This window comes from Catharus ustulatus, chromosome 14, assembly GCF_009819885.2.
Source record: "Catharus ustulatus isolate bCatUst1 chromosome 14, bCatUst1.pri.v2, whole genome shotgun sequence".
Lineage (NCBI taxonomy): Eukaryota > Metazoa > Chordata > Aves > Passeriformes > Turdidae > Catharus > Catharus ustulatus.
Genome location: NC_046234.1, coordinates 5,236,875 through 5,261,885, shown reverse-complemented (window position 1 = coordinate 5,261,885; position 25,011 = coordinate 5,236,875). Strand labels below are relative to the sequence as shown.

Genomic DNA, 25,011 nt, shown 5'->3' with positions numbered 1-25,011 from the left:
TTTTCCTTGGCCAGAAGCTCTTGCTGAATGGAGTTATCAAGCCAGCTCAATGCTGATAAGTGATCTCCCTTAGAAGCCTTATCTCTTAGTTGTGAGAAGTCACAGAAGTTTCTCCAATGTGCCCTGCATTCCTGGGACCCTCCTGCCGCAAGGAGTTCCCCTCTCCTCCACATAGCACTGTGGTGTGAGGGTTGTTGTGGGGTTTTCTTTGTGTCCCTCCTCAGGTCTTATTGTCCTGGCTGCCATCACTCCTGAGTCATCCTTGGACTCTGGCCACGAAACGAACTCCTCAGAGCTGACCGATGTCTCGGAGATGGTCTCTGCTATGAAGCAGCATCAGAACGCAGCCTACTTCCTCACCCAACACATCAACAAAGAAAACCTCCTGGCCAGGAAGGACTTGCCTTTCCGAATCCAGAGCTGTGCTGCCCAGGCTGTCCTCACCTCACCCTACCCCCTGAGCCGCCAGGACCCGAGCCCTTCACTGAAGCCAGCCTTCTCTACCCAAAGTCCCAGCCTTACCAACTGCAAGAGCAAGCAGGAGCAGCAGCACGGGGAGCAGAGCTGCACCTCGGCTGCCCAGCCAGGGCTGACCTCCCAGCTTAGTGAGCAGGGCAAGGGGGCCTCAGTGCCAAGCTCTGAGTGCAAAGGTGCAGGTCACTCAAAAGCTGCCTTTGAGGTGTCTCTGCATGCCACAGCAGCCCCGAGCAGGGAGCAGGATGTACAAGAGAAGATGCCCAAAGAGGTACAGCCAAGCGCCAAGCTCCTCCTGGATCAGAAAAGCGGTGTAACTCCAGCCATCGTTTCAGCTGCTCTGCAGCAGGTGGCAAATGCAAAAGCCTCAGCTCCCCAAGTGTTATCAGCCTTAAAAGAAGACCAGAACATGAATGGTACCAGCAGCTGTGCACCAGCCAGCAGCAAGCCTTTGACACTTAAAGGAGGTCCACAAACTGCAGAGACATTATGCAACTGTCAGCAGCAGCAACTCTCTCCGCAGCAGCACTGTGAAGTTTCTCCAAGTCCTAAGGAAGCTCCTGGCAGCCAGGCTGAAGCTTTCCACCTCGCCCCAGCAGGCGAGGAAATGATGTCCAGTAAGACTTTTGCCTCTAAAAGCTACCAGCAAAAAGTGAGTAGGGATGCACCAGGAAAAGCTGCAAGTGGAGAGACAGGTCAGAAGGCAGGTGGGGAAGCCACAAGCCTTGTCTTGCAGAAACACACAGCTCCTTCAAACCAAGGACAGAAAATACAACAGGAAAGCTCGGCCAAAATCTTAAAAGCTGAGAGTAGCAATGTGCACTCTCCATCACCTGGTAGCACTTTCAGGAGCACCAGTGAGGAGGCCAAAGGGCCAATCCAGCTGATGCCCAGATCTGAGAGCCTGCAGATTAGCACTGTGCCTTCCAAAAAAGTAGAAAAAGTCCTGGAGGTAACGCAACAAGATGCTGATGTCCCAGCTAAACCCAAAGCCCCCAAAGCTCCCTTCAGGCTTAGGAATCTGTTCTCTGCAACATTTCCCACCCGGCTGAAGAAGGAGACGGACGAGCGGCAGGCCCAGCTGCAGAAGGTGAAGCAGTATGAGCTGGAATTCCTTGAAGAGCTGCTCAAGCCAAAGAGCAAAGGTGACCTCCCTCCACAGGAGTATCTGCACCCACCTGCCCCTGGGCGCTGCAGCTGCCAGCTGAGGAGCAGTCCTGTGCAAAAAGTCCCAGGGATGTCCAGGGAGCAGAGGCGTAGCTGTGACTGCAAGCGGATTTGCAGGGGAATGAGGCCACCCCCCAACCAGCTGGTGATTCCAGAACTGGAGAGGCGAGGCAGGGATAAAGTTGCAGATGACCAGAAGCAGGTAGAAGCCATTAGGCTGACAAGCATGAGCAGCCCTTCCAAAGGCAAGCGGATACGATCCACAAGTTTAGAGTCCAGAGACAACCGGTCAGATCCAGAGAATGGCATGTCCTGTTTGACAACCTGCACCTCCCGAGGGGAGTGCATGGGTGCACCCCACTACAGGAAGCTCCTGCGTCGCTACAGTGTCAGTGAAATAGATAAGACTGATGGGACATCCTTGTCCTCTGATGTCTACCAGAACATCTACACAACCAAGCAGAAAGGCCCCCAGAAAGAGCCTGAACCCAGCATCCTCTGTCCTGGTCTGAGCAAAATCCAGGAAGCCTCGGGAGTGGCTGACCCCTCCTATGTCCAGATAGCACAGGACAAAAAGAACCAGAAGGGTCCAGCAGTGTTCTCGGTCCAGGAGGAGATGTATCCAAGTCCTGCCGAGCTGAGGGATGAAGACATGGAGGATGAGAAGTGCTGCTCCATCCGGTACTGCTTCTACTACAGAAAATGCGATGTTGCAGATGATGGGAGCGAGAAGGATGAGCTGTCCTATTCCATCCCCATGCAGATACTCCCAGGAATGAAGCTGGACAATCAGATGGTCCCAGTCATGAGCAGGACTCTTCAGGTCCTAGACGCAACAGCCTGCAGCAGTCCCAATGAGAGCCAGACCCAGGAAATAGATTTGAGGACCTCCAGTTTTGAGGGGAGCTTGGCAAAGATCAACACCCTTCGAGGCCATGCCTACAGCTTTCCCAACGGGTTTCTGCAGGTGCAGCTGGACACCAACGAGCTCCTGACCATCCTGAGGCAGTGTGTGCTGAGCCCTGAGGTCCGGGACTGCAAGCCCTACATCTCCCAGCTGGCTGAGTACAAGCAGGAGCTGGCCCTCAAGTTCAAGGAGTTCCGGGCGTCCTGCCGCCGCGTGGCCGCCGTCGACAAGAGTCCCACCCACATGCTCTCCGCCATCACAAGCAGCTTCCAGGTGCTAAGCAGCCTCATCGAGACCTTTGTGAGGCTGGTGTACGTCGTGCGCTCGGAGTCCCAGCGCCAAGAGCTGCTGACGAAGGTGGAGGAGGTGGTGAGGAACTACACCTTCCTGCTGAAGGCCGCCGAGGAGTCCACGGCCAGAACGCTGAGCCACCAGCAGACCGTGGAGCAGCTCGCCCGCCAGTCAGCCACGGTCGCCACTGTCATGAGCACTCTCACACGCTCCCTAAAGACGTTGATCAATAAGTAAAGCCAGCTGTGAAGACCAACAAGCCAGCGTGTGCCAGGCCATGCTCTCAAATCTCACAGGTCTGGTGAGGATGCGATGTCTGCAGGCCCACGTTTACCGGGGTTTGCGACAGCCAAGACACTCTTTGATCTCTGCAGAACGGGTGTTGTGTTGGTGGTGGGTTGATGGAAGGGTGAATTCGTGCCCTGTCACAAGCTGTGCAATTTCAGCTGGTCAGTGGGGCTCAAGCAGCTTCTCTGCTTGTTCGTCCATGCTGGCTTGTTGGTGACAGCACTTGGGAGGTACAGGCACCCCATCTCCACACCAGTTTGGTTCCATGGGGTTCTGGGCCTCGCTCGTGCAAAGACCTTTGTCACAGTGTGTGGTGGGCCAGTGAGCTGAGCTGAAATCTCCTGGCTTCACTTGGGCAGTCTGGAGCCAAACCAGTGTCTTGCCACGTAAACAAAGCTTTGCCTCCAGGATCTTCCTGGGCCACAAACATAACATAATTAGCAGCAGACAGTATCTCTGGGGTGCAAGTCCCTGCTGCTGTGCTAGGGCTTGGGAAGTAGTCCTAGCGTGGGCAGGCTGCCATAATCCTGGGATAGAGCTAGGGCACCCTACTGGGCTCTGCTCTCACCGCTTAGGCCGCAGTGCTCCAGTCCTGAGCACTCTAGTCCTGAGTGCCAAAGGCAAGGGCCTAATGCCTGCAGGTGGGGAGGATCCAGGGAGCTACAGGCCTGTCAGTGACCTCGGTACTGCTCCTCATGGAGCAGAGGATCTTGAGTGCCATCGCATGGCACATACAGGACAAGGGGAACAGGCCCAGCAAGCGCGGGGGAAAGGCAGGTGCTGCTTCACCAGCCTGGTCGCCTTCTATGACAGGGTGACTCTGTGGGTGAAGGAAAGGCTGTGAATGTTGTCTGCCTAGATTTTAATAAAGCCTTTGACACTGTGTTCTTCAGCACGCTCCTGGAGAAGCTGGATGGATGGAGAGGCCCCAGAGAGTGGCGGGGAATGAGTTAAATCCAGCTGGGGCCATTGCCAGTGGTGTTCCCCAGGGCTCAGTGCTGAGGCCTGTCCTGTTTAGTATCTTTTGAGGACACCCTCAGTCAGTCTGCAGATGACACCAGTCTGGGTGGGAGTGTTGATCTGCTGGAGGGCAGGAAGGCTCTGCAGAGGGATCTGGGCAGGCTGGGGTCAGTTGTGTGAGGTCAGCCAGGTCCTGCCCTGGGTCACAACAAACCCCTGCAGCTCCAGGCTGGGGCAGAGGGGCTGGAAAGTGCCTGGTGGGAAAGGCCCTGGGGGTGCTGGTGAATAGCAGCTGAACATGAGCCAGGTGGGCAAGAGGCCACTGACACCTGGCCTGTCCCAGCCAGGGTGTGGCAGCAGGACCAAGACAGTGACTGTCCCCCTGACTGGGCACTGGTGAGGCCACTCCTCAAATCTGTGTCCAGCTCTGAGCCCCTCACAAGAACGACCCAGAATGGCTGGAGTGTGTCCAGAGAAGGGAATGGAGCTGGGAAGAGTCTGGAGCACAAGTCTGATGAGGAGCAGCTGAGGGAGCTTGAGGGGCTCAGCCTGGAGAAAAGAAGGCTCAGGAGGGACCTTCTGGTTCTGCACAACTCCTGACAGGAGGGAGCAGCCAGGTGGGGATCGGTCTCTTCCCCCAGGTAGCAAGTGACAGGATGAGAGGAAGGGGCTTCAAGTTGTGCTGGGGGAGGTTTAGATTGGATGTAAGAAAAATTTCTTCACTAATGGTGGTCAGGTTTTAGAACAGGCTGCCTAGGGAAGTGGTGGAGTCACCATCCCTGGAGGTGTTTAAAAGACATTAAGTTGTGGCATTTGGGGACATGGTTTAGTGGTGCCCTTGGCACTGCTGGGGGAATGGTTGGACTCAATAATCTTAGAGGTCTTTTCCAACCAAAACAATTCTGTGTTCCTCTTCTGGATGGCTGAATCCATGCTGGAGACCCTGCAAGGAACCCAGATTGATTGATCTTTGACCACTGCAAGCCAGAAGGTGGGCTAGCAGCTGAGGGGAGACCACTTTCACACCATTCTCCAGAGATTAGGTTCATGCCCCCAAGGCTCAGCCCAAACCATCTCCTACTTCTTTTCACTGTGACCATCAGAAAAAAGCCCCATATCAGCTTTGACTGTGAGCCAGGCAGGGGCTGTCCTCCTTGCCAGGATGTTGAGGTTGTTTTTCTGTCTTCGCCAGGCTGACTGCCATAAAAAGCATTATTTAGTTCTGTGAGGTGGTTATTTACTTGGAGTTGGGGGTTTTTTATTGTTCTAGGTGGATGGTAAAATGATTCCTAGTTGTGTTCCTTCCCACCCCAAGGCTCCCCTCCTCCTCTCAGTAACAGACATAATCAATGAGACAGCCTTAACTGGTGTTTCCCTGCAGCCACCTACCCTCCGAAACAGAGCAAGGAGAGAAATGCAAGGCCACACATTGCATTGCCCTCACCCTGGCACCCACTGCAGCTCGCACCCTGCCGGGTTCCCGGTGCCTGTCCCCATCACACCCCCTCTGGGCACGAGGTCACAGCTTTGGCCTCAGGAGTGAGGGCAGTTGTCCAACCCAGCCAGCTCGCCCCAGCCCTTGGGGATGATCAGGGATCTCCGTGCGAGCAGTCACTTCCCATCTCTGTTATTTTTGATAAATATGCACATTCGAAATGTCTTGTTCTTCCATAGGAGCTATGGAAATGCACAAATGTGCTTTTAACATGCCATCCTTGGAGTGCAATAACCTCCCCTGGCCCATGGCTGTCCTGGACTGGGGCTGTGGCTGTCAGCAAGGCGCAGAGGATCCTGCTGTGAGGACAGCCTCCTGATTTCAAGAACCATGTAGCAAATATCCAGCTGAAGAGCCAATTGGGACTTCAGTCCATGGTGGGCAAGGCCTGTTACAGTGCTGAAGGCTGACAGGGAGATGTGTTTTCCTTTTCCCTGGGAATTACCTAGTACGAAACTCTGAGTTTCTTCAAAGCTCCCCGTTACGCCTATATCATTCCTCCATAAATCTCTCAGTCTAATACAGAGGAAAATTTTTTTATTGTCTGTATATAGTATATATAAATAAAAAAAATATATAAGTTATATCTATACACAAATTTATGTCTTGTTTTACAAACAAGAAAGATTAAATATATTAATCTTAATATCCAAATTAGCATTTGTGTCTTTTTTTAAGAACTTTGTGGAGACATGGCTATTCCTAGCTGTACAAGACACTGTTTGTAAGCAACACCTGGTTTTGTTGCTGTAGAAATCTGCTGCAGGGATCACAAACAGGTTTGAAATGAAATGTTTGACTTGCCAAGGTCGCTTTTGTTTTGTTAGTGGCTGTTTTGGTTTAATTCTCCCCTAGAAGGGGAAGGCTGCAGCAGTCACCCCTTCAGCGCTGGCACTGGTGGCTGTGTTGGGACACCGTCCTGCCCTAAAGCTGGGGAGACAGGAGTGCTTTAACCAACCCCTGCCCTGATCCCTTTCAGGTGAGCCAAGGTGAGCACCCACTGACCAGCTCCAGCCTGTTTTCACCCAAGCCTCTCCCTGGCTCTTCTGCCTGGGAGAGGTGACAGTGTGGCCCTGCCGTCAGTGCCCTGTGGGACTGCTCTGGTGTGTCTGCAGGGGAAAGCCCAGCAAAGCAGAATGCCAGACCTGGGGAGAATTCTCAGCCAGGCAAACAATTTCCTAGCTACAGATGATACCCAATGAACACATTTTTGCCTGGCACCACGAACTGCTCTCTGTTTATCAGGGAGGAAGGCGCTGATGTGTGTTCCCTCTGTACACCCCAAAGCCTCCAGGAATTATAAAAGCCAAGTCTAATAAGGATCCAACACAAAAAAAACCCTAGAGGAACTGGGTCATTCTCTATATGGGGGCTGAATGTGTTGTCTAAAGCAAAGGCGGCAGCACTAGAGACTCACACACGTTCTCTGTGCCTCCAGGCTCGTTATTTTAATCTGCATCACACCATTTCCCATGCTGAACTAACGATGACACTGAATGGGACAAAACCCACCTATTTATAAAGCTGGATGTGGATCAAAAAACATGGAAAAGCCAAGAGGTTTTCTAACAACCCCCAGAGCCTGAAAATGTTACTGACAGCAGGCAGTTTAATCAGCGATTTCAGACTCGGTGCTTAGTACCATCTAGAGGGCAAGAAGCACACCGTCAGAATGTTGTTATTTGGACAGGGATATTATCCAGCAGCAGCCAGATGTCCCTGTGTGAACAGAGAGACTGGACTGGTACATACCCCGGAGGATGATGTTGCTGTGCTCCTCTCTTAGGTGCGGCCCCTCCACTTGTTGGGGACTTGTAAATACCTTCAAAGGAAATGATCCAGGTAAAATGTTCTTGTTAATGGTTCTGAATCACAGCTATTAAAAAAAAAAATGCATCTCAGTAACACAGCAGAGAGAATTAAAGGTGGGTTTTTCACCCCAAATCTAGTTCCCATTTCACTGCCCATCTAGTTCATCTCCCTGCAGACTGCCTGGTTCTCATTTAGTGCCAACAGTTCTTCACCTCAAAGCCACTGTACCCCAGGAAGTCAACGTACTGTGTGATAAACTAATTTTTCTGCATCCCTTCCCACCAGAGCAATCTGCCTGAAAGTGGCAGATTGTGTTTGTTGCCCTTCAGCACCTTCTCAGAGCAAAGCCATCGGTACCTGCCCTTCTCACATTGCCTTCACCCTGGGTGTTTCGCTGTAGCCTCACAGCTGGTGCAGATTTCCTCCAGGACCTTCCCAGCTCCCAGGAGCATGGCCCAGCCACAGCATGCACTCCTGGCCATCTGATGTCCCTGCACCCCCAAAATCTGGGCCCTCCCTTAATCTCCTCTAATCTATGTCTGCTCTCAAGGAGTTCTCACCAAGATTTTATCAGTGACCATGGATAGAAAATGAACAAAATTTGAGCCACTGCTTTGGTTTTGGTTGGGGCAGAGTTGATTTCCTTGCCAGCAGCTGCTGTGGGGCTGGGGTTTGGCTCTGTGCTGGAGCAGGGCTGACAGCACAGGGATGTCTAAGTTATCCCTGAGCAGGGGTTGCACACAGCCAGGGCCTTTCCTGCTCCTCACCCTCACCAGGGAGGAGCTGGGGGGCACAGCCAGGATCCCAGCTGACCACAGCATGGCATCACCCTCAGCACATAAAGCTGGGGAAGAAGGAGGAAGGGAAGACATTCTGAGTTTGTCTTCCCAAGTCATTGTTCCATGCCATGGAGCCCTGCCTTGCTGGAACACCTGCCTGCCATGGGAGGCAGGGCATCAATTCCCTGCTTTGCTTTGCCTGCTTGTGCAGCTTTTGCTTTATCTGTTCAGCTGTGTGGTGTGCTTTGCCAGTTGAGGTTAAACCTCACTACCTGGCTGTCAGGGGTTAAAGTGTCAAAGGAAGAGGCTGGAAAATCAGCAGACCTCGAGCAGCAGTCCCAAGATAGGTTTTGTGTCTCCATGGACTTTGCTGGTCATTGTCAACTGGAGACAACAACTGGGCACCATGGCTGAGAGCACTTTGAACTCTAATCCCCATGGCGGAGCAGTCACATTCTCCTGTCAGGATTTCCATCCTCTCCAAGGTCTTGGCACCACTACACAGGACTTGCAGGAGCCCCAGATATAACAGCAGAACGAGCTGAATAGCTGGGACCCACTGCTGCTTTCATCAAGGGAGCTGACAGTCAAAGGGAAGTGAATAATGCTTACATTTTATCCTCATTTAAAGCACAGTGTCTGGATTCCTGTGTGAAATATCCTAACAAATTCCTCACGTGGGCAGTCAGCTGGGCAGGACACCTATGGCTTTCTGTGGACATGGGAGAAGTCTGCCAGGGAACACAGTCATCTCCGCCTATTTACAGCACCCAAACATACCCAGTATACACAAAAACAGTCTGTACACTTGACAGGAAATTTTTCCAAATGTTTTTGTGTCGTGTTACGTAATTCCATGTCAGGGCACAAGCAGACACCTCATCCCACTGCAGCTGCTGCACAAGATCCCAGGCCAGCTGAGATGGTGCCCCTTGAACGTCCAGAATGGATGGAGGGGGGTTTCTACAGCTGGAATATTCAAGTTATTAAAAAGCAAACACACCGTGCCCAAAGTGGCAGAAATTCCAGTGCTGCCCCTCTAAGCTTTGTTGCCTGTGCCCGGGGCTGGTGAGAAGATGAAAGGGCTGGGAGCAGATTGACACTTTACAGTGTTTTACTAAATCCCACTTTCGAAAAGCACCTTGGAAATACTCCTAAATCTAATGAAAAGTCACCTCTTCCTAAGGCAAGACGACTCATTCCTCATACTTTTACCTGGGCTCCTTAGAAAGGCACAGTAAAAACGCTGAGTGGAAAGATCAGGAACACAAAGGAAACCAGTCGGGCTCCTGTAAAACCATCTCTAAGTCTGTATTAGTTCCAGCGAAGACTTGACAATACTATTTATTTCCCAGAATTTTCTCCTTTTCCCGACAAATGGTGCGCTCTTCCTTGGTGGGTGTGGTCCAGCGATGTCCTGTGTAACTCCGGTAATAGTTACAGTGCTAAGGGTGAGCATCTTTGCTAAACTTTCCCCCTCTCCACCATCCTCTCCTCTCCTCTCCTCCATCCTCTCCTCTCCTTCTGCCTTTATGTCAGTCTCTCATCCCTTTTTGGCCTCTACGTTTCAGCCTTCCAAACTTTTTGGCATTATTTTTTTCTCATCCTCTACTTTCCTATCCATCCTCCCACCCTTTCTCCACCTCTACTTTTCTTTACTTTTTTTGACCTCCATCTTTTCCCAGCTCCTACTATCAGCCACCAAGGCAAAAGGGCAGAGCCCGGTGTTATTTCCATCAAGTGCCATTCATTAACAGAACCGGCTGTGTGGCAGTGAAGTCACAAGGCAACAGAAAGAAATAACAACCCTCAGTCTCAGGATTTTTGCATGAAAATGTGCTCTTGATTAGTGGCTGGTGGTAATTGAGTGGCAATTGTATGCAGGAAAGTGCCAAGTGGGGAGGACAAGGGCTACTTGTCTTGATTGACTTCGCCAGGAAATTTGACGCTGTTAATGTTCTGCTTAAAACTTCCTGGAAAATTCATCCTCAGCTTGTGACAAAGGTATTTCTGATTAATTGCACCTCCTTAGAACCAGGTAAGTAAAAAAGATTTTTTTGTTGTTTGTGTGTTTTCAGCTTCTCCTTAGCTGGGCGGTAATTTAATTCACAATTTACAGAACTTGATGGAACACAGCACCTCAGGCTATGAACTAGTCCTTCCCGATGTCCAGGTCAACTTGTGCTTGTCCGTACTGTAAACCACAGGAAAATGAAATAAAATCCTTCAGATTGAAAGTAAATAATTCAATTTATTGCATTTCGCTTTCAGAATGAGGCACAGCAGCTGCGATGAGGTGCTTTAATTCTGAATAAAGAATGAGAGCTGAGACACCCCAAGCACTTTGACGATCTGTGATCGTTTTCAGGATCTGTGATTTCCCTGAGCATCCTTTACAGAAAACCTGACTCCCAAGGCGGTGTGAGTTTGCTTTTCAATGGATGCAACCTCAGTGTCTCTCCTTTCATCCCAAGAACCAGATAAACGTCTCTGTCTTCAAAGCTGCTCCTCCTTGTCCCTGCCTGGCAAAGCGAACTGCTGGGAGACAAGCTGTGGCTGAGGAACCTCCTGAGCGAGTTTCTGGCTTTGTTTAACTTAGACTTTGGTGCATTAAGAGCTTCTCCTTAAGCAAATCCCTGAGGTTATCCAAGAGCTTTGTGAGTCGTTAATGGAAGTGGACTTTTGTCCTCAGGAACAAAGCGCTGGCTAATCTACAAAGGCACGGTGGAGGCTGAAATACTGAGGGAAACAGGTGGGTGTGAAAACACACCTGGCCACCAGCTCTGAATGGGGAAAAAAAATCATTGATTTTACACATAACAGGCTGCCAGTTCCTGCTTTTAGGATTAATGATTTAATTCCTTTTCTCTCTTTTTTTCCTCTTTTTTTTTTTTTGGTCAGATTTTTCACTCCTCCAAATGGCACCTCTGTGATGCCAGGAGGAACCTGATAGGAAAGTGACTTCCAAAGTCCTGTGTAGAGAAGCCCAGACAGGGCTCATCAATGAGAGACAATATTTGTATGTTTAAATACACCCTCTGCTGCCTTCAGCCTCAGGGCCCCAGTGCCTGGCTCACAGATAAACTGAGAGGAGCCTGGGATGTTGGGGCACAGAAAATTCTCATTCTGTATTCCAGAACAGGGGAGACAAAATGGCATTTAAAGTAAGAATGAAGCAAATACTTTAAAACCAAGGTGTGCCCCAGACCAAAGGCCAGGAGTCAGCAGTGAATGGCTGCAATGATGTGGATTTGGGGCAAGAATCTGTCTGCTGCAAATTTGGGAGGTATCCACAAATCCCATCACTTGAACCATCAGTAGCCACTCACCAGTGACGTTTTCTTCACTGCTAAAATTAGTTTTGTTTGTTAAGATGATTGTTCTTTGTTAAATGAGCAATGATTAGCAACAAATCAGAAGCAAAGGGCTCTGTTCTTCCTTCCCCTTTCCCTGGATTTGTTGTCTGTCACAGCATCTCAAAACTGTTACAGCTGCACCAGAAAATAATCAAAATTACCAATATTAATATTCCAGGTCCAACTATGCAAAGCATGGGAATCTACACCTATTTTAATGCAGAGGAATTCCAAATTTAATGACACTGTATGAAGTGTTACAGAAAACTTCCCAAAGTATGGTTTTGTAGTCGTTAATTTACAGGTCTTTGGGGATAATGGCAGCAGCATTTTGGGGCCAGGAGAGTTTTAAGAAAATAAAGAAAACATGGCCAGCCTCACACACACCCCCCCCTTGATTGTGGATGACTTCTGGTTGAATTCTCAAGGACTTGAAGCAAATCGATGTCAAATTCACTGCAGAAGTTCATTGTCTCTCAGAAATTCTGGTAACATGAGTAGGAATTACAAAATTGCATGAAAATTCTAAAGAAGCCGTCTCTGGCTCATTTTGTGTATTTGTGTGTGTGTGTGTGTGTATTTATACATATGTATAAATCTTCCTCCTTCTTTGTGGGGAAAATAACAAGCACAGAGTGGAGAGTCACTGGCCTGGTGTCATCATTACCCTGGACTTGCTGATTGTTGTGTCTGACAAAAACACAAATGTGAGCAATTATCAATCCCTGCATTTTCTGTGACGAACCACTGGTCCTTTTATTTTGAAGGGGTTTATAATAATGTATACAAGCTAAAATTTGAGTATAATTTCCTTCAAAGTAGTGAAAGGTAATTTGAGATAATTAAGTCTTAGAAAAAAAAAGGACAGGACTATATTGGCCTAATAACAACCAAAGACTGGAATAGAAATTTAGAAAGAGAATAAACCACTATAAAACCCATATTGGTGGGATTCTTGGGGGGGGTCTTGTGCAGGGCCAGGAGCTGGGACTCTGTGATTCCTTCCCAGCCCAGAATTCTATGATTCAATGATATCCAGGTTTAAAGGTTAACAATCCAGGTTTAAAGGTTAAAAACTGTTAAGCCCGATGTTTAATTTCGCTAAAGATAAATTAATGTGCATAATGCAGTCACAAAACGATAATTTACCGAAGACTGATTTGGTATTAGTCTGTAATTAGTTACGTATATAATTATATGTAAAATAGATATATACACACACATATATGCATGTATATATGTATCAATATATAATTTGGTATGGAATTGGGTACAAAATCACAACTATAAAGGTAAAACCCCCTCAGGAATGAATCAGCCTGTTAAAACAGTCCCCACGCGGTTTGCAGCCCTGAACCAAAAGGAAAACAACCCTGACGGGCAGGGCCGGGTGCGGCGCGCGGGCCGTCCCGGGGCACGGCGGTGCCGCAGCGGGCCCGCTGCCACCCGGTGTCACCCGGTGTCACCCGGTACCGCCTCACACGCGGCCCGCCGGGTGACGCCAGCTCCGCGCAGCGCCGCGCAGGGCGGCGAGGGACGGACGCGGCGGGCGCGGGCACGCCGGCATGCTGAGGTAACGGACGCGCGGCGCCGCGGGGCCCCGCACGCGGCGGTGCGGCGGTGAGAGGCGGGCGGGGGGCGCGGGCGCGGCGCCGTGAGGCGGCAGCGGGGCCATCGCCCACCTCCTTCCCCCCGGCGCGGTGGGCGCCATCATGGCCGCCGGGGGGCGGCTGGACCAGCCGCGGCCACGTGGGGCAGGGCCGGCCGCGCGCTCCGGCCGCCCCCGCTCTGGCCAATCGCAGCCCAGGCAGCCACACAGCGACCAATCGCAGGCCGGCTCCTGCCCTAGGCCCCGCCCCCAGCGGGGGGCCGCGCGCACCTCCCCATGCTCTCATGCAGAAGGAGGCGCGCCAAGCCACGCCCATAACCGCCGCGCCGATGAGCGGGACCCCGCCCCCTGCGGGACACAGCCAATGGGAAGTGGCTGGGGGCGTGTCCTCGGGGCGGAGAAGTTATAAAGCAGCAGCGCGGCAGGCGGGAAGGGGTAAGATGGCGGCGTAGAGGCGGTTGGTGTGACCTGCTCCTACTGTGCCGCGTCCTCGCAGGAGGCGGGCGGGTCCCCGCGCGGCAGCCGCGGGCGCTGCGTGGCGGAGCGACGAGGAGGAGGAGAAAAAGGGCGCCTCTGCTGCAGCCGCCGCCATGCCCAACATCAAGATCTTCAGCGGGAGCTCGCACCAGGACCTGTCCCAGAAGATCGCCGACCGCCTGGGCCTGGAGCTGGGCAAGGTGGTCACCAAGAAGTTCAGCAACCAGGAGACATGGTGAGGTGGGGCGGGGCGCGGCTGCACTACAGCTCCCGGCAGGCCGCGCGGCGCGGCGGTGCTGGGTACCGAGCGGCCTCCGCGCGGGGGGTGATGGGGGTTGTAGTTCGAGGACCGTGCGCTCGGGCCCGGCTGCGGAGCAGCGGAGCCGCGCTCGGAGACATTCCCGGTGCGCTCCCCCCGGGCTCCTGGTGCCCCACAGCCATGGGGTGCATCACCCGCGTCCCCCCGGGCCGAGGCGGGTCTCGGTGCGGGGCCAGGCCCGCCCGCGGTGCGCCCCGGGAGCCATGTGCGGCCAGGGCCGTGCCTCAGCCGCGCCCGCCCCACGCACGCCTCCACCGCCGCCTCTGGGGCTCCCCCGCACCCGGCCCGCGCGGGGCTCCTGAGCTCGGAGCGTTTGGGTCACCTGGCCGCTGTGATAAGTGTTGGAACGGTGGAATTCACCACCCGGACCTTGCCCCCTCCACCCCAAAGCCGCGAGCTGATGGGACGGCACCTCTCGGAGTTACACTGATTAGGCTGTTCCATGCTTAAATCTAAACATGAATGACGTGACGCTTGATAATTTTATGTTTAGAGCGTAGCTGGTGCCTTTAAACTTCTCTGAGGAGCTTCAGAGTCTTAGAAAGTATCGATAGAATTCTAAAGGAAAGAGGCTCACACCTCCGTGCATCCCACAGTGCCTTTGCAGTCATGCAAATGTTTCCCTCAAGCTTTGAAGCCTAACATTGGCCTTGTTTTATGTATCTGTGCTTTAAAAAAATCCTGCTGCCATCCTACGTAAAGCTAAAAAGGAGGTTTAAAGTTGTTCAGCGCTGTTTCAGCTTGCTTTAGAGAATACACTAACCGTGTATACACCAGAGTATAATTCGAAGAGCCTTGGTTGGTCCGACCCACTCCTTCTGGAAACACTATTTTTTTCCCACAAAGATCCAGGATGTACGTGTGTTACAGTGTTAACGTTTCTTTTGCATGGGTATTGATTGTGAAACCTCAGATGTAGTACAAGGAGTTGTAGAGGAGTTATAAAAAGTTCTGTTTGATTTACAGCCCTTGCACTGTTCTCATTGTTCTTTATTAATTGCTCTTACCCATCTAGTTTGCTGGCCAGCAGGTTCCTATGGCAGCAGGTAATGTGGCTTGAAGACTTAAAAGACATCTTATTTACCCCAATAAACTAACAACAGGTGCTTCTCCAAAAGAGCAAGACTGTTTTAACAGAATAATTCATGGACTTTTTTGTACCAAGAATATCTTAAATTACCCTGATATTGGAGTGTCTGATTATCACCTAACTGCTGATAATCAGACACTTCCCCAGCAGAGAGTTCTGAAACTCTCCATGAGAGATGGATGCATCCTGTAAGTCAGTGGGCAGTAAAGATGACAGCAGCTCGCTGATGGATATTGAACAGTAAGGCTATAAATAGATAACAGTCATCAAAAAGAGCATGAAGAAGAGATCAGAAAGGTCAGAGAAGGAAATATTAGAATTAGAACTCTACCCTGAGGGGTTCTATAACTGAAGTGGCTTTCCCACTCCCTCTGGTGCAGGTGTCTCCATATGTGCACTGGAGCTGGCATTTTGCTGCTGGCAAACAGAACCTTTGGCTTGTATTCAGGCCCTTCATCAGCAGGGATTAGTGGGCACTGCATCCAGGAGAAAATTAACCCCAGAAGTCTTTCCTGAGTGAAATGCTGGAGCCACTGAATGGCTGCTCTGACTTTCAGACTGATAATTGGCTGCAGTGTTGCTTTGGTAGCAGTTTGACCCCACTCTGTCTGGTGGCTGGCCATGGTCCTTGCTCCTTTGTACACTGCTGCTTTTAGAGGTGGCTGTGCTTGTGATTCCAGGGGAACAGGGCCTGCTCTGGGATGTTTACATGCTCAGCTTGTGTTGAGATCAAGAGTACAGGCTGAGTGCTTTTAGTCTTACCGGCTGGACCATTAAATCTGATCAGTGAGCGTTGTAAAATAGCCACTGAGCAAATAAACAGCAGTGTTCCTGCTCAACAGCCTTGATTATATGGCAGTGTCACCCACAGACCCTTGGGAATGCAGTGCCTTGGTTGCTCTGCAGGCACAGATAATGGCTGTGCTTTAATTTGTGTTTGGCTACAAGTCTCTTCTCATCTGTTCCCAGCGTGGAAATAGGCGAGAGTGTTCGTGGGGAGGACGTCTACATTGTGCAGAGTGGCTGTGGGGAAATCAATGACAATCTGATGGAGCTCCTCATCATGATCAATGCCTGTAAGATTGCTTCAGCCAGCAGAGTCACAGCTGTCATCCCCTGCTTTCCTTACGCCCGGCAGGACAAAAAGGACAAGGTAAGGGATGTGGTAAAGGTTTCTGCAGGGAAACTGAATGCACACCTTGAAAGTCCTGACTGCTGGAGAGGATTTAAATGAATATTTGTTGTCTCCTTTGAAGATCCAACCTCTTTTCATTTCGTTAAACTTCAGGACACTGGACTGCAAAATGATCTTTTCATGAAGATCTAGTTCTTCTTGAAAATATCCTAAAGTCTCATCACTAGCTGATGAAAAGATGCAATGTTAATGAGTGCTCCTTTTAGTAACTGCTTGTGAATCACTGCCTGGAAGCAGAAGGCTGACATCTTGATGAAGGAGTTGAACTTGTCTTATACTGTCTTTTTTTTTTCCTGTACCAGAGTCGAGCTCCAATCTCTGCCAAGTTGGTTGCAAACATGCTGTCTGTGGCAGGTGCAGATCATATAATCACCATGGACCTGCATGCATCTCAGATTCAGGTAGGAGCAAAAATCAGGAAAGAACTTAACTAGTTCCATCTGAGCCTCTTGACTGCTTTGCAAGCTTTCCAGATCTGCTTTTTTGAGATGCATGATGATCAAGATTTGAAAATTTGGGACTGGATGGAGAGGTGTGTAACAGACTAACCTGTAAATGAAAGTATTGTTGTTCTTCTTCAGACTGAGTGTATTGAGTCTTGTGTAAATGAACTAGTAAATGATCACTGCAACTTTATTGCCACGCAGTGACACTGTTCTTCACTTGGAGGAATGTGAGATGGAGAGTATCCTTAAATTCTGAGCAGAGCTTTCTGATACTTGGTGTGCTGTGTTGCAGAAGTGAGCAGTTAGTTCTGCCCTCAGGTGTCCTGGCACAGCTGCATCTGTGGGTTTCCTTGACCAGGACACTGATAGCTTGTCTCTGGCAAGATGGACAATCCAACCTGTATCCATTGAGTGCCATCCTCCCACACAAGCTGGCCTTGGTTCTCTCCCACGCTGGTAGTGAATTGAAAATCATTCATAGGCTTTGTTGGCTTATGAGCAAAATATCTCACAGAGCAACTAAAGTCTTGACCTGGGCTGTGTAAGTAAACTGGCAAGAATATTTGCCAGGGACAGGAAGGGCTGCAAGCTTAATTTGATTTTGTTTCTCTCCACCTTGAGTAAGTGCTCAAGACCAAGAAACGAACTCAGTGCAACTGAGAGGGGTGTGGCAGAGGGAAGGATGTCTCTTGTATTGCTGCAAAGGGTAAGGTAGCTACTGCCTTGTGAAGTGGGCTAGCTGTTGCTTTAACAGCTGGAACTGCAGTCATTCATACTTCAGTATAATTTGCTCAGAAATACTGTCTCAGATGAAAAAATTCTGTGGGGGCACAGCTGAAAAGGCTCTCAGAGCATGAAATAACTGAGCCCAGGGTGGTCCCCCTCTTCCTTGAGGGCTTGGAATTGGTGTGTGCCATAGGGCTGACCTTGCACCAGCAGCAGGGGTGAGATTTAATGGGATCATTTGTGCATATGTGCTTCCAGCATCTGGCTGGTTTCAGCCTGGCTCTTGTAGCTGCTGTGTTGCTCTGCACAGAAGGAATGATGGTGAGAAGGGTCTGTTGCCTCTGTACCTTGAAGCATTCCTCAGGAGTAGCTGCCCCTCACTCTCCTGCCTGTTACTCCAGGATTAACTTCTAGCATTTAGAGATTTGGAGAAGTCTGCAGGGTCACTGTAAACTTATGGACCCAGCTGCATTAGTTTAAAGACAGATGTTACTCAAGCGTGTTTTGTAAATGTAACCAGTTTGGGTAATGAGCTCTAAAGACTGACTGTAAACAGGCAGCCAGCTGCTCTGGAAATGAGTGCATTTGCTGCAGGTTTTCTGCAGCCCCCAAGACAGAACTAGTTTCTTTTTGTGGAGGTGTTAGATCTAAAGTGTTATTTATGCTGCTGAACTATTTCTGGCTCTGAAGACTTCTTACATTACTATTCTGTGTATCCCAAAGACTACTGCCCTTACCTCAAGGGAAGTAAAAAGGAAAGCTGAAAGCTGTGGAAAGGTGATGGCTGCATGCCTGATGATGTAGAAGGCTTCTTACAACTGTTTCTGGAATGGGACTTTCAGCTGCATCTGTTCCTGTTGTCTTCCTTGCAGGGTTTTTTTGATATCCCTGTTGATAATTTATATGCTGAGCCTGCTGTACTGAAATGGATCAAAGAGAATATTCCAGAGTGGAAGAACTGCACCATTGTTTCACCAGATGCTGGTGGAGCCAAGAGGTGAGCTGTCAGACAGGTATCTTGAGATGCTGCTTCTGTGTCTACTTCAATTCCTAAGAATACTTGTGACCCTATTTTTAAACATATTCCTTCTGTCAGTCTGCCTTCTGTCAGACAGTCTAGGACAGCTGGTGAAGAGTGGTCAGATATTCTTCCTAGGGAGTGTTTAAAAGGTTTCTTGGGCTACATGGAGGATTAAATAACTTCTAGAATCACAGCTGCATAGGTAGGAATTGCACAACAGCTACATCCCTTGGACTAGACCAGTTTGTACAAGGGTATTTATGCCAATTGAAGGAGGAAATAGTGTAGCTTACACCCCTATGCCAAGGCAAGCTTACTGTTGATGTTTAATGATACATTTTTATCAAGGCTGTTTTCTTTGCAGAATTAAACTGGGTCCGTTGAGGCATTTTCTTACTTTATTACTCTGGATTTGAATATCTAACTGTGATTTGAGCCTGCTGCCATTCTTCATCTTCCCTGAGAATAGGGAAGAAGGTGGTTCCTTTCCAAAAAGCAGCAGCATATGCTATAGCACATTTCTGTTTTGATAGCCTGACAATCTCCCATCTCCCTGCAGACAGACATGCCAGTTTGTGGGCAGCTCAGAACGTTCTCAGGTGCTTTTTAGGAGAAACTAGGCTGTTCCTTGATGCTTCTGTCTGAGGGCTACATGTGGGCACTAAAGGGACATAGATATATTCCTTAATCCAGGGCTGTCACACCAAAATGTTGTGTGTGCAGATCTGATTCATGTGGCTCAGAATGTTTTCAGTGATGTGTTGCAAACAGCCAAGAGCCACTGACACTGTAGGTCACTGTATGTCTTCTGTAGCTCTGCTGTGGTCCATGGATTGGGAAAGACCTTCTGTATATTCAGCTATTTCTGTAGCTTGTTGCATAACTCAGTTTATGAAGTACCAAACCAGCCAGATATAATCTGACTCATGAAAAAATCTGCTCAAAAGCCTCTTATACTGAAACGTGTCGATCTTGGCTGGTGCAGTATTTTATGGAGATAAGCAAAGCCAAAACTTCAGTTTAGTTTAACTGTCTGTGCAGGACTGCTAGGATGATAAGTCTGATCTAGTGGGGCTAAGAGTCTACTTACCTCAAGTGTAGAGTTTCTGGGGGCATGTGTGTTTTACTCTTTCCACTTTTAATGGTTTTAAATTCTATCAGTACCAATATATAAAGTTAATATCCCTCTAGTGAGGTTGTTCTGCAGTCACTTTAATGGAAATAAATGTGAGGTGGTGTATTTGAATTTCCTGGACGGGCAGTCCTGCCACAATCTGTGCCAGTGCTTGTGTGCATGATGATTAAGTGCATGTAAGAGTGACAGCCCTGTCATAGCACAGCTTAAGCCTTTCCAGTGTAGTGTTACAAAGATGACAACTTTCCAAGTGTTTGGATCGCTTCAAGTTTGCTGACCTTGCTGGTTAAGGTTTGTTTTCAGCTTAAATGCAAATTAGTTTACAGTGGTCATGATGAAAGATGAGATCTGTTTGCTGTCACTGGGCGAGATTAGATCAGAGGTTGCACTTCAGCTGCTTGAAGGGAAACCCAAATGGCAGAGTGCCTTCTATTAATTGCTCGGGAGCAGTAGCAGATGTGGTGACAGCTCCTCTTAGTGCAGTGTGCTTGATACTGAAAGAGCTTTGATTGCAGCTGCTGTGTGGAGTTAAGTGTTGTTTGGAAACTGTTCTCTCTTCAGAGTGACCTCCATTGCAGATCGGTTGAATGTAGACTTTGCCCTCATTCACAAGGAGCGCAAGAAGGCCAACGAGGTCGATCGCATGGTGCTGGTGGGGGACGTCAAGGACAGAGTGGCCATCCTGGTAGATGACATGGCAGACACGTGTGGCACCATCTGCCATGCTGCAGACAAGTGAGTGGGGCTGACTGCTGCCTTCCTAACTCAGGAACCTGCTCTTAGTGAACACTGGAATGGCTGAAGCAGATTATTTGCATGACAAGTTTCACAAGGTCTCATGCAGTTTCTTGATTATTCATGTCATACAAAATAAGGAGGAAAACCCAGCTGAAGTTCTCATAGTGGGTGGGAATAAGCAGAAGACCATAGTGTCTTTTTTTTTTTTTTTTTTTCTCCTGTGTTGAAAATGAACCATCACTGACCATGCCAGGTAGAAGTAAGTGTTGTCTGGTGCATCAACTGATTTTGTATTAGAAATAAGCTTTTCAAACTTTGATATAATTTGTGCTTTTTACACTAGAAACACCATCATATGCAAGACTGTTAACTGTTAAATACAGTATTAAATATTAGCACAGTATTTCATACTGTATTAAATACAGTATTAAAGTATTAACACAGTATTAAATATCTGCTGCCTTGTGTAAGCAAAAAATTACAGAAGGTGATTTGTATGATCTGTTCCAAATATTCCAGAGCTAAGAACAATGGGGTTTTTTCAGTGTGTGCTTTGCCTGTGGTGGATTTCATGGTACTCATAAAACTTTTTTTCCCCCAAGTCAGTAGTGAAGGGGAATCAAAGGTAGCCTGTTCCCTAAGCACATGGTGCTGTCTCCTGTCATGCTTACCATGTGCCCTGCACTAATTTCAGCTTAATACTTGCTGAGAATTAATCATCCTTCTCCTTTACTCTCCCCTTGCCAGGCTTGTGTCAGCTGGAGCCACCAAAGTTTATGCCATCTTAACTCACGGGATCTTTTCTGGGCCAGCAATTTCCCGGATCAACAATGCCTGCTTTGAGGCAGTTGTAGTCACAAACACAATACCCCAGGAGGACAAGATGAAGCAGTGCCCTAAAATCCAGGTGAGCATCTATTTTCTGTCACTCTTGGGTATAGCCTTTTCTCTTCACCTGTTGGGGGTGAAGTGCTGACAGTGGTTCTGTTAGTACTGCCATCAGTGTTGCTTAGTTCTCTTGGCCCTGTTGCTGTGGGGTAACAGACATGCTACACTGATACAAAGAGGCTTCTGTTCCAGCTCATCTCAAATAGTTCACTAAAGGATCTTTTTTTCAGGGCTTGCTTACCTAGATCAGGTGTCTGATTTAATGGGGCCACGATGTAGGCAAGTGGTTGGATGTGTGCCCTTTGGAGGAATGATGTGCTGATGATGTGCAATGCTGAAACAGAGGTAGACAGGAGCCTCTGATGTTGGTGCCAACAGCTTTGTTGTGTATCTGTCACTTTATGCCCAGCCTTTGCCATCCATATGAAAGCTAAAAGCTGATAATGAGCCCCAGAATCTGCTGTTCAGCCAGTTCGCAATCCAGTCATCCAGTGTACACTTCTTGAGTTCGCCTGTGAGGATTTCATGACAGTGTCAGAAGACTTGCTGAAGTTGACAATATCCACTGTTCCCCCTCACTCATCCAGGCAGTTGCTTCCTCAGAACATGATCAGGTTGGTCAAGCATGATTTGCCTTTGGTGAATCCATGCTGACTCTTCCTGGTCATGTTCTTGTCATCCATGTGCATAGAGATGGCCTCCAGAATGAAGTGCTCCATCACCTTTCCAGGGACTGATGTCAGGCTGATTGGCAGTAATTCCTGGGTTGTCTTTGCCTCTTTCCAGTCCTCAAGCACCTGTGTTGAGCTCCAGGACCTTTCAAAGCTGATCATGAGTGCCTGGCTGTGATGTCTGCCAGCTCTCCCAGTGCTCATGAATGTATCCCATCAGAGCCCGTGGACTTGTGGATATCAAGTCTGGCCAAGTGTCCTCTAACCCAGTCCTCCCTAAGGAAATGTCTTCCTTCCAACATTCCCTTAGCCTGATCTCCAGCTTGTCAAAGACTGATGCAGAGAAGGTGGTCACTAACTGCCTTCTCTGCATCCTCTGTTACCAGGGACCCCCTTCCCTTTAGTAACAGGCCCACTTTATTCTTAGGTTTTTCCAAATACAGCAATAACAAAAGGAAAACATTCTTGTTCTCCCTGATGTTGTTTGCCAGATTTAGTTCCAGATGGGCCTTGGCTACACAGCACCAATATCTAGGCCACAGGCATTTGGAGAATATTTACCAATACTGTGGTGTGAGTGTAGAAGCTTCCCACTGTTGGGCTGCTGGTGAAAAGGAAGCTGAACTGGTTGAAGCTGCAGTCAATTTTAAGCTGCTTTTGGAAATATGTTATAAGCTGATTGCAAGCTGCTGTTGGGTTGCATTTCTTTCAGCACTAACTTCTGAATGATACTCCTGAAACATCTAAAACATTTCTGGTGCTTCACCTTGTTTCCAGTCTCCACACTACAACTGGTGTAGGCAAAATGTTAAACTGGCAACCTCTGTGTACGTAGCTGTAGCCAAAGGTTGCAGTGGAGCAGTTTTCCAGGCTTTCCTTTAATACCTCACATTTACACACTGATGTCTAAAGAGCTAAAGAATTTGTCACAAGTCTCAGACCTTACTCTGCAGCTTGTTGATTTTTTCCTTCCTTTCAGAAACAAGCTATCCAGAAGATAAAATATATTAAATATGGTTTTCACTTGGTTTTTTTTAATGCACCATAAATATGGTGATTCTTACTAGACTACATGTACTGAAATGCTTTAGCTCTGGGGATTCAGAGCTGGGGTTTGGCTGAGACTCAGGTTTTCCTCCTGGTACCCGTCTGACCCCACCAGATGGAGCCAGCACAGCGCCTGGGAGCTGAGCTGCAGCACAGCAGCTTCGTCTCTCAGACTGCTGGCAGCAGTGGTAAAACCTCTTGGCTCAGGGGAAGTGATTTCATTTTGATTTAGACTGCCCTAACTTCTCTGCACAAAGTGAATAAGAGAGTCCTGTGGTAAACACACTGAGCCTGGGGAGTCTGAGCAAAGCAAGGTGACAGCAGACTAACTCGGACAGACCAACTAGAATATTTGTAGTAGGGTATCTTCAGGCTTATATGTAATTAAATCCTAATTCTGTGTAGCAGTAATTTTCTGCATCTGGCACGTTGTAAATGTGGGTGATGAGTTTATTCTTTAGGTTCTCCCTGACTTTCCAGCTGTTCTTTTAGGCTTGTGCCATTTTTCAATAGTGCTGATGCATCTTTCTTCCCTTCCAGGTGATTGACATCTCAATGATCCTTGCAGAGGCCATCAGGAGGACTCATAATGGGGAATCTGTTTCCTACCTATTCAGCCATGTCCCTTTATAACAACAGATGTCAGCTGCTGCTTGTATGGCTTTTTTTTTTAAAACCAAAAGTTGTTCAGCTTGTTGTAAAGTTCAGTAGAAGACTCTGCTTGTTCCAGTGCAGCTCTCCACAGCTCCTGCTTAAGTCAGGCTTACTGGCTCTGTTCCCAACACTGGGAGGCTGGAGGGGGAAAGCTCATGTCTGTAACAGCCAACTCCACCAGCACCCCTGTGCATGGAGCTGATCAGTAGCACTGACTCAATTCTGCAGGTCTGTGGAGAGCAGGACTGACACATGGCTAATTGCCACAATTATTTTGAGGGGGGGAGGGAGAGGGTTTGTCTGTGGGCAGGGTTAGATGATCTGGCATGCGCACCCTAAATTGTTTGGGAAGTAGAGCTCCCTAGGACATGTTGATCTGGATCTACAGCAAGAGCCCAAGAGACTGCTGGCTGTCTTACCACTCTGTACCTGACACAGCCTTTGGAGAGTGCTGGGGAAGGCTTGTGTCTTGGCCAAGCTCGACCCTTGGTGAAGCCCTGGGAGACACCTAGGAGGTACTGCTACAGCTTCCTCCCATGAAAGGAGATCAGTGTAGCTTGCAAACTTGAATTCCTCTTAATTGTTGATGAAATTAAATGCCCTTTAGTGTGCTACACAGCAAAGTGAGGGTGAGAGCAGAGTCTGTGCAGTGCTGTGTTAGCCTGGTGGGGAAGATGCATCCTGCACAAGTGTTCTGTTCCAAAAACTCTGACATAGAGAACTTGTGGTTGTGTGCTTTGGTTTCTAGTGCAGGCTAAAACCAGCTTCTTAATTTTACAGCTTCCTGTTAGCCTTGCTAGCTAGAGGACTGCTGTCATGTACTGCAGCTGCACCTTGACCTGCTGTGCAACCCCCTGACCCTTTTTTTACCAGTGCAGTGGTAAACAGAGCCTCTTTATCCTACAGCAGCAGGGTTGTTGCATCTAGCAAATGCCTGCTCAGACACTGGGGTGACCTGAAACACAACAGCTTTGTGTCCAGCTGGCTCAGCCTCTCATTCATTGCCTGTTACAGTCCTGTTATCCTGGAAGTTACTGACACTTTGTCCTGCTCATTGTTTGCCTTTCCCTGAAAGCATTGCTTCTTGCAAAATACCTTAAGCCAAGGAGCACTGCAGCTCACAGGACAGCAAAACCTGAAGGAACCCTTGGAGTGGGTCCAATGCTTCTCAGAAGTGTTTATGGCAATGGGTTGAAGAGGCTGGTGATACATAATACTAGGAAAATTGCAGATTCAACACCAACCTGACAGGCCACAGAGTGCCTGAAAGAAAAATACCAAAACTAGAGCTGGCTGAGGCTCTTGGATGTAGTATCACCTGAAACTTGAATACTTAGAAAATGTACCAGACAATCGTAAGGTAAACTGCTAAGTCTCTCTTGAACTCTTACGGTTTATAGACCAAACTGTTTTATTTTGGTTTTTGTTTTGGGGGTGGGGTTTTTTTGTTTATTTTTGTGGGGTTT

General features: G+C 48.7%; 2 protein-coding genes across 3 annotated transcripts in view; both read left to right on the top strand.

Annotated features, from left to right (window-relative positions):
- Positions 1 to 3,549, top strand: part of FRMPD3 (FERM and PDZ domain containing 3) — a 57,450-nt gene extending 53,901 nt beyond the window's left edge. For both annotated transcript variants that reach the window (XM_033072202.2, XM_033072203.1), the window contains one exon: positions 225 to 3,549. In XM_033072202.2, the coding sequence (XP_032928093.1) occupies positions 225 to 3,076 (2,852 nt within the window). In that variant the 3' untranslated portion in view covers positions 3,077 to 3,549. The remainder of the gene's footprint in view (positions 1 to 224) is intronic.
- Positions 3,550 to 13,559: 10,010 nt separating this feature from the next.
- On the top strand, positions 13,560 to 24,763 carry PRPS1 (phosphoribosyl pyrophosphate synthetase 1). Its single transcript, XM_033072457.1, has 7 exons — positions 13,560 to 13,850; positions 15,994 to 16,177; positions 16,522 to 16,620; positions 18,264 to 18,388; positions 20,109 to 20,282; positions 21,033 to 21,192; positions 23,432 to 24,763. The coding sequence occupies exons 1-7, from the start codon at positions 13,729 to 13,731 to the stop codon at positions 23,522 to 23,524; spliced, it is 957 nt and encodes a 318-aa protein (XP_032928348.1). The 5' UTR covers positions 13,560 to 13,728; the 3' UTR covers positions 23,525 to 24,763.
- Positions 24,764 to 25,011: the final 248 nt, after the last annotated feature.

Excerpts from the sequence above, each read along its gene's own strand:
- PRPS1 (XM_033072457.1), top strand. The coding sequence starts at position 13,729 with ATGCCCAACATCAAGATCTTCAGCGGGAGCTCGCACCAGGACCTGTCC. Across the intron at positions 16,621-18,263 it reads TGCATGCATCTCAGATTCAG|GGTTTTTTTGATATCCCTGT; the intron begins GTAGGAGCAAAA and ends TCTTCCTTGCAG. Across the intron at positions 20,283-21,032 it reads ATCTGCCATGCTGCAGACAA|GCTTGTGTCAGCTGGAGCCA; the intron begins GTGAGTGGGGCT and ends TCCCCTTGCCAG.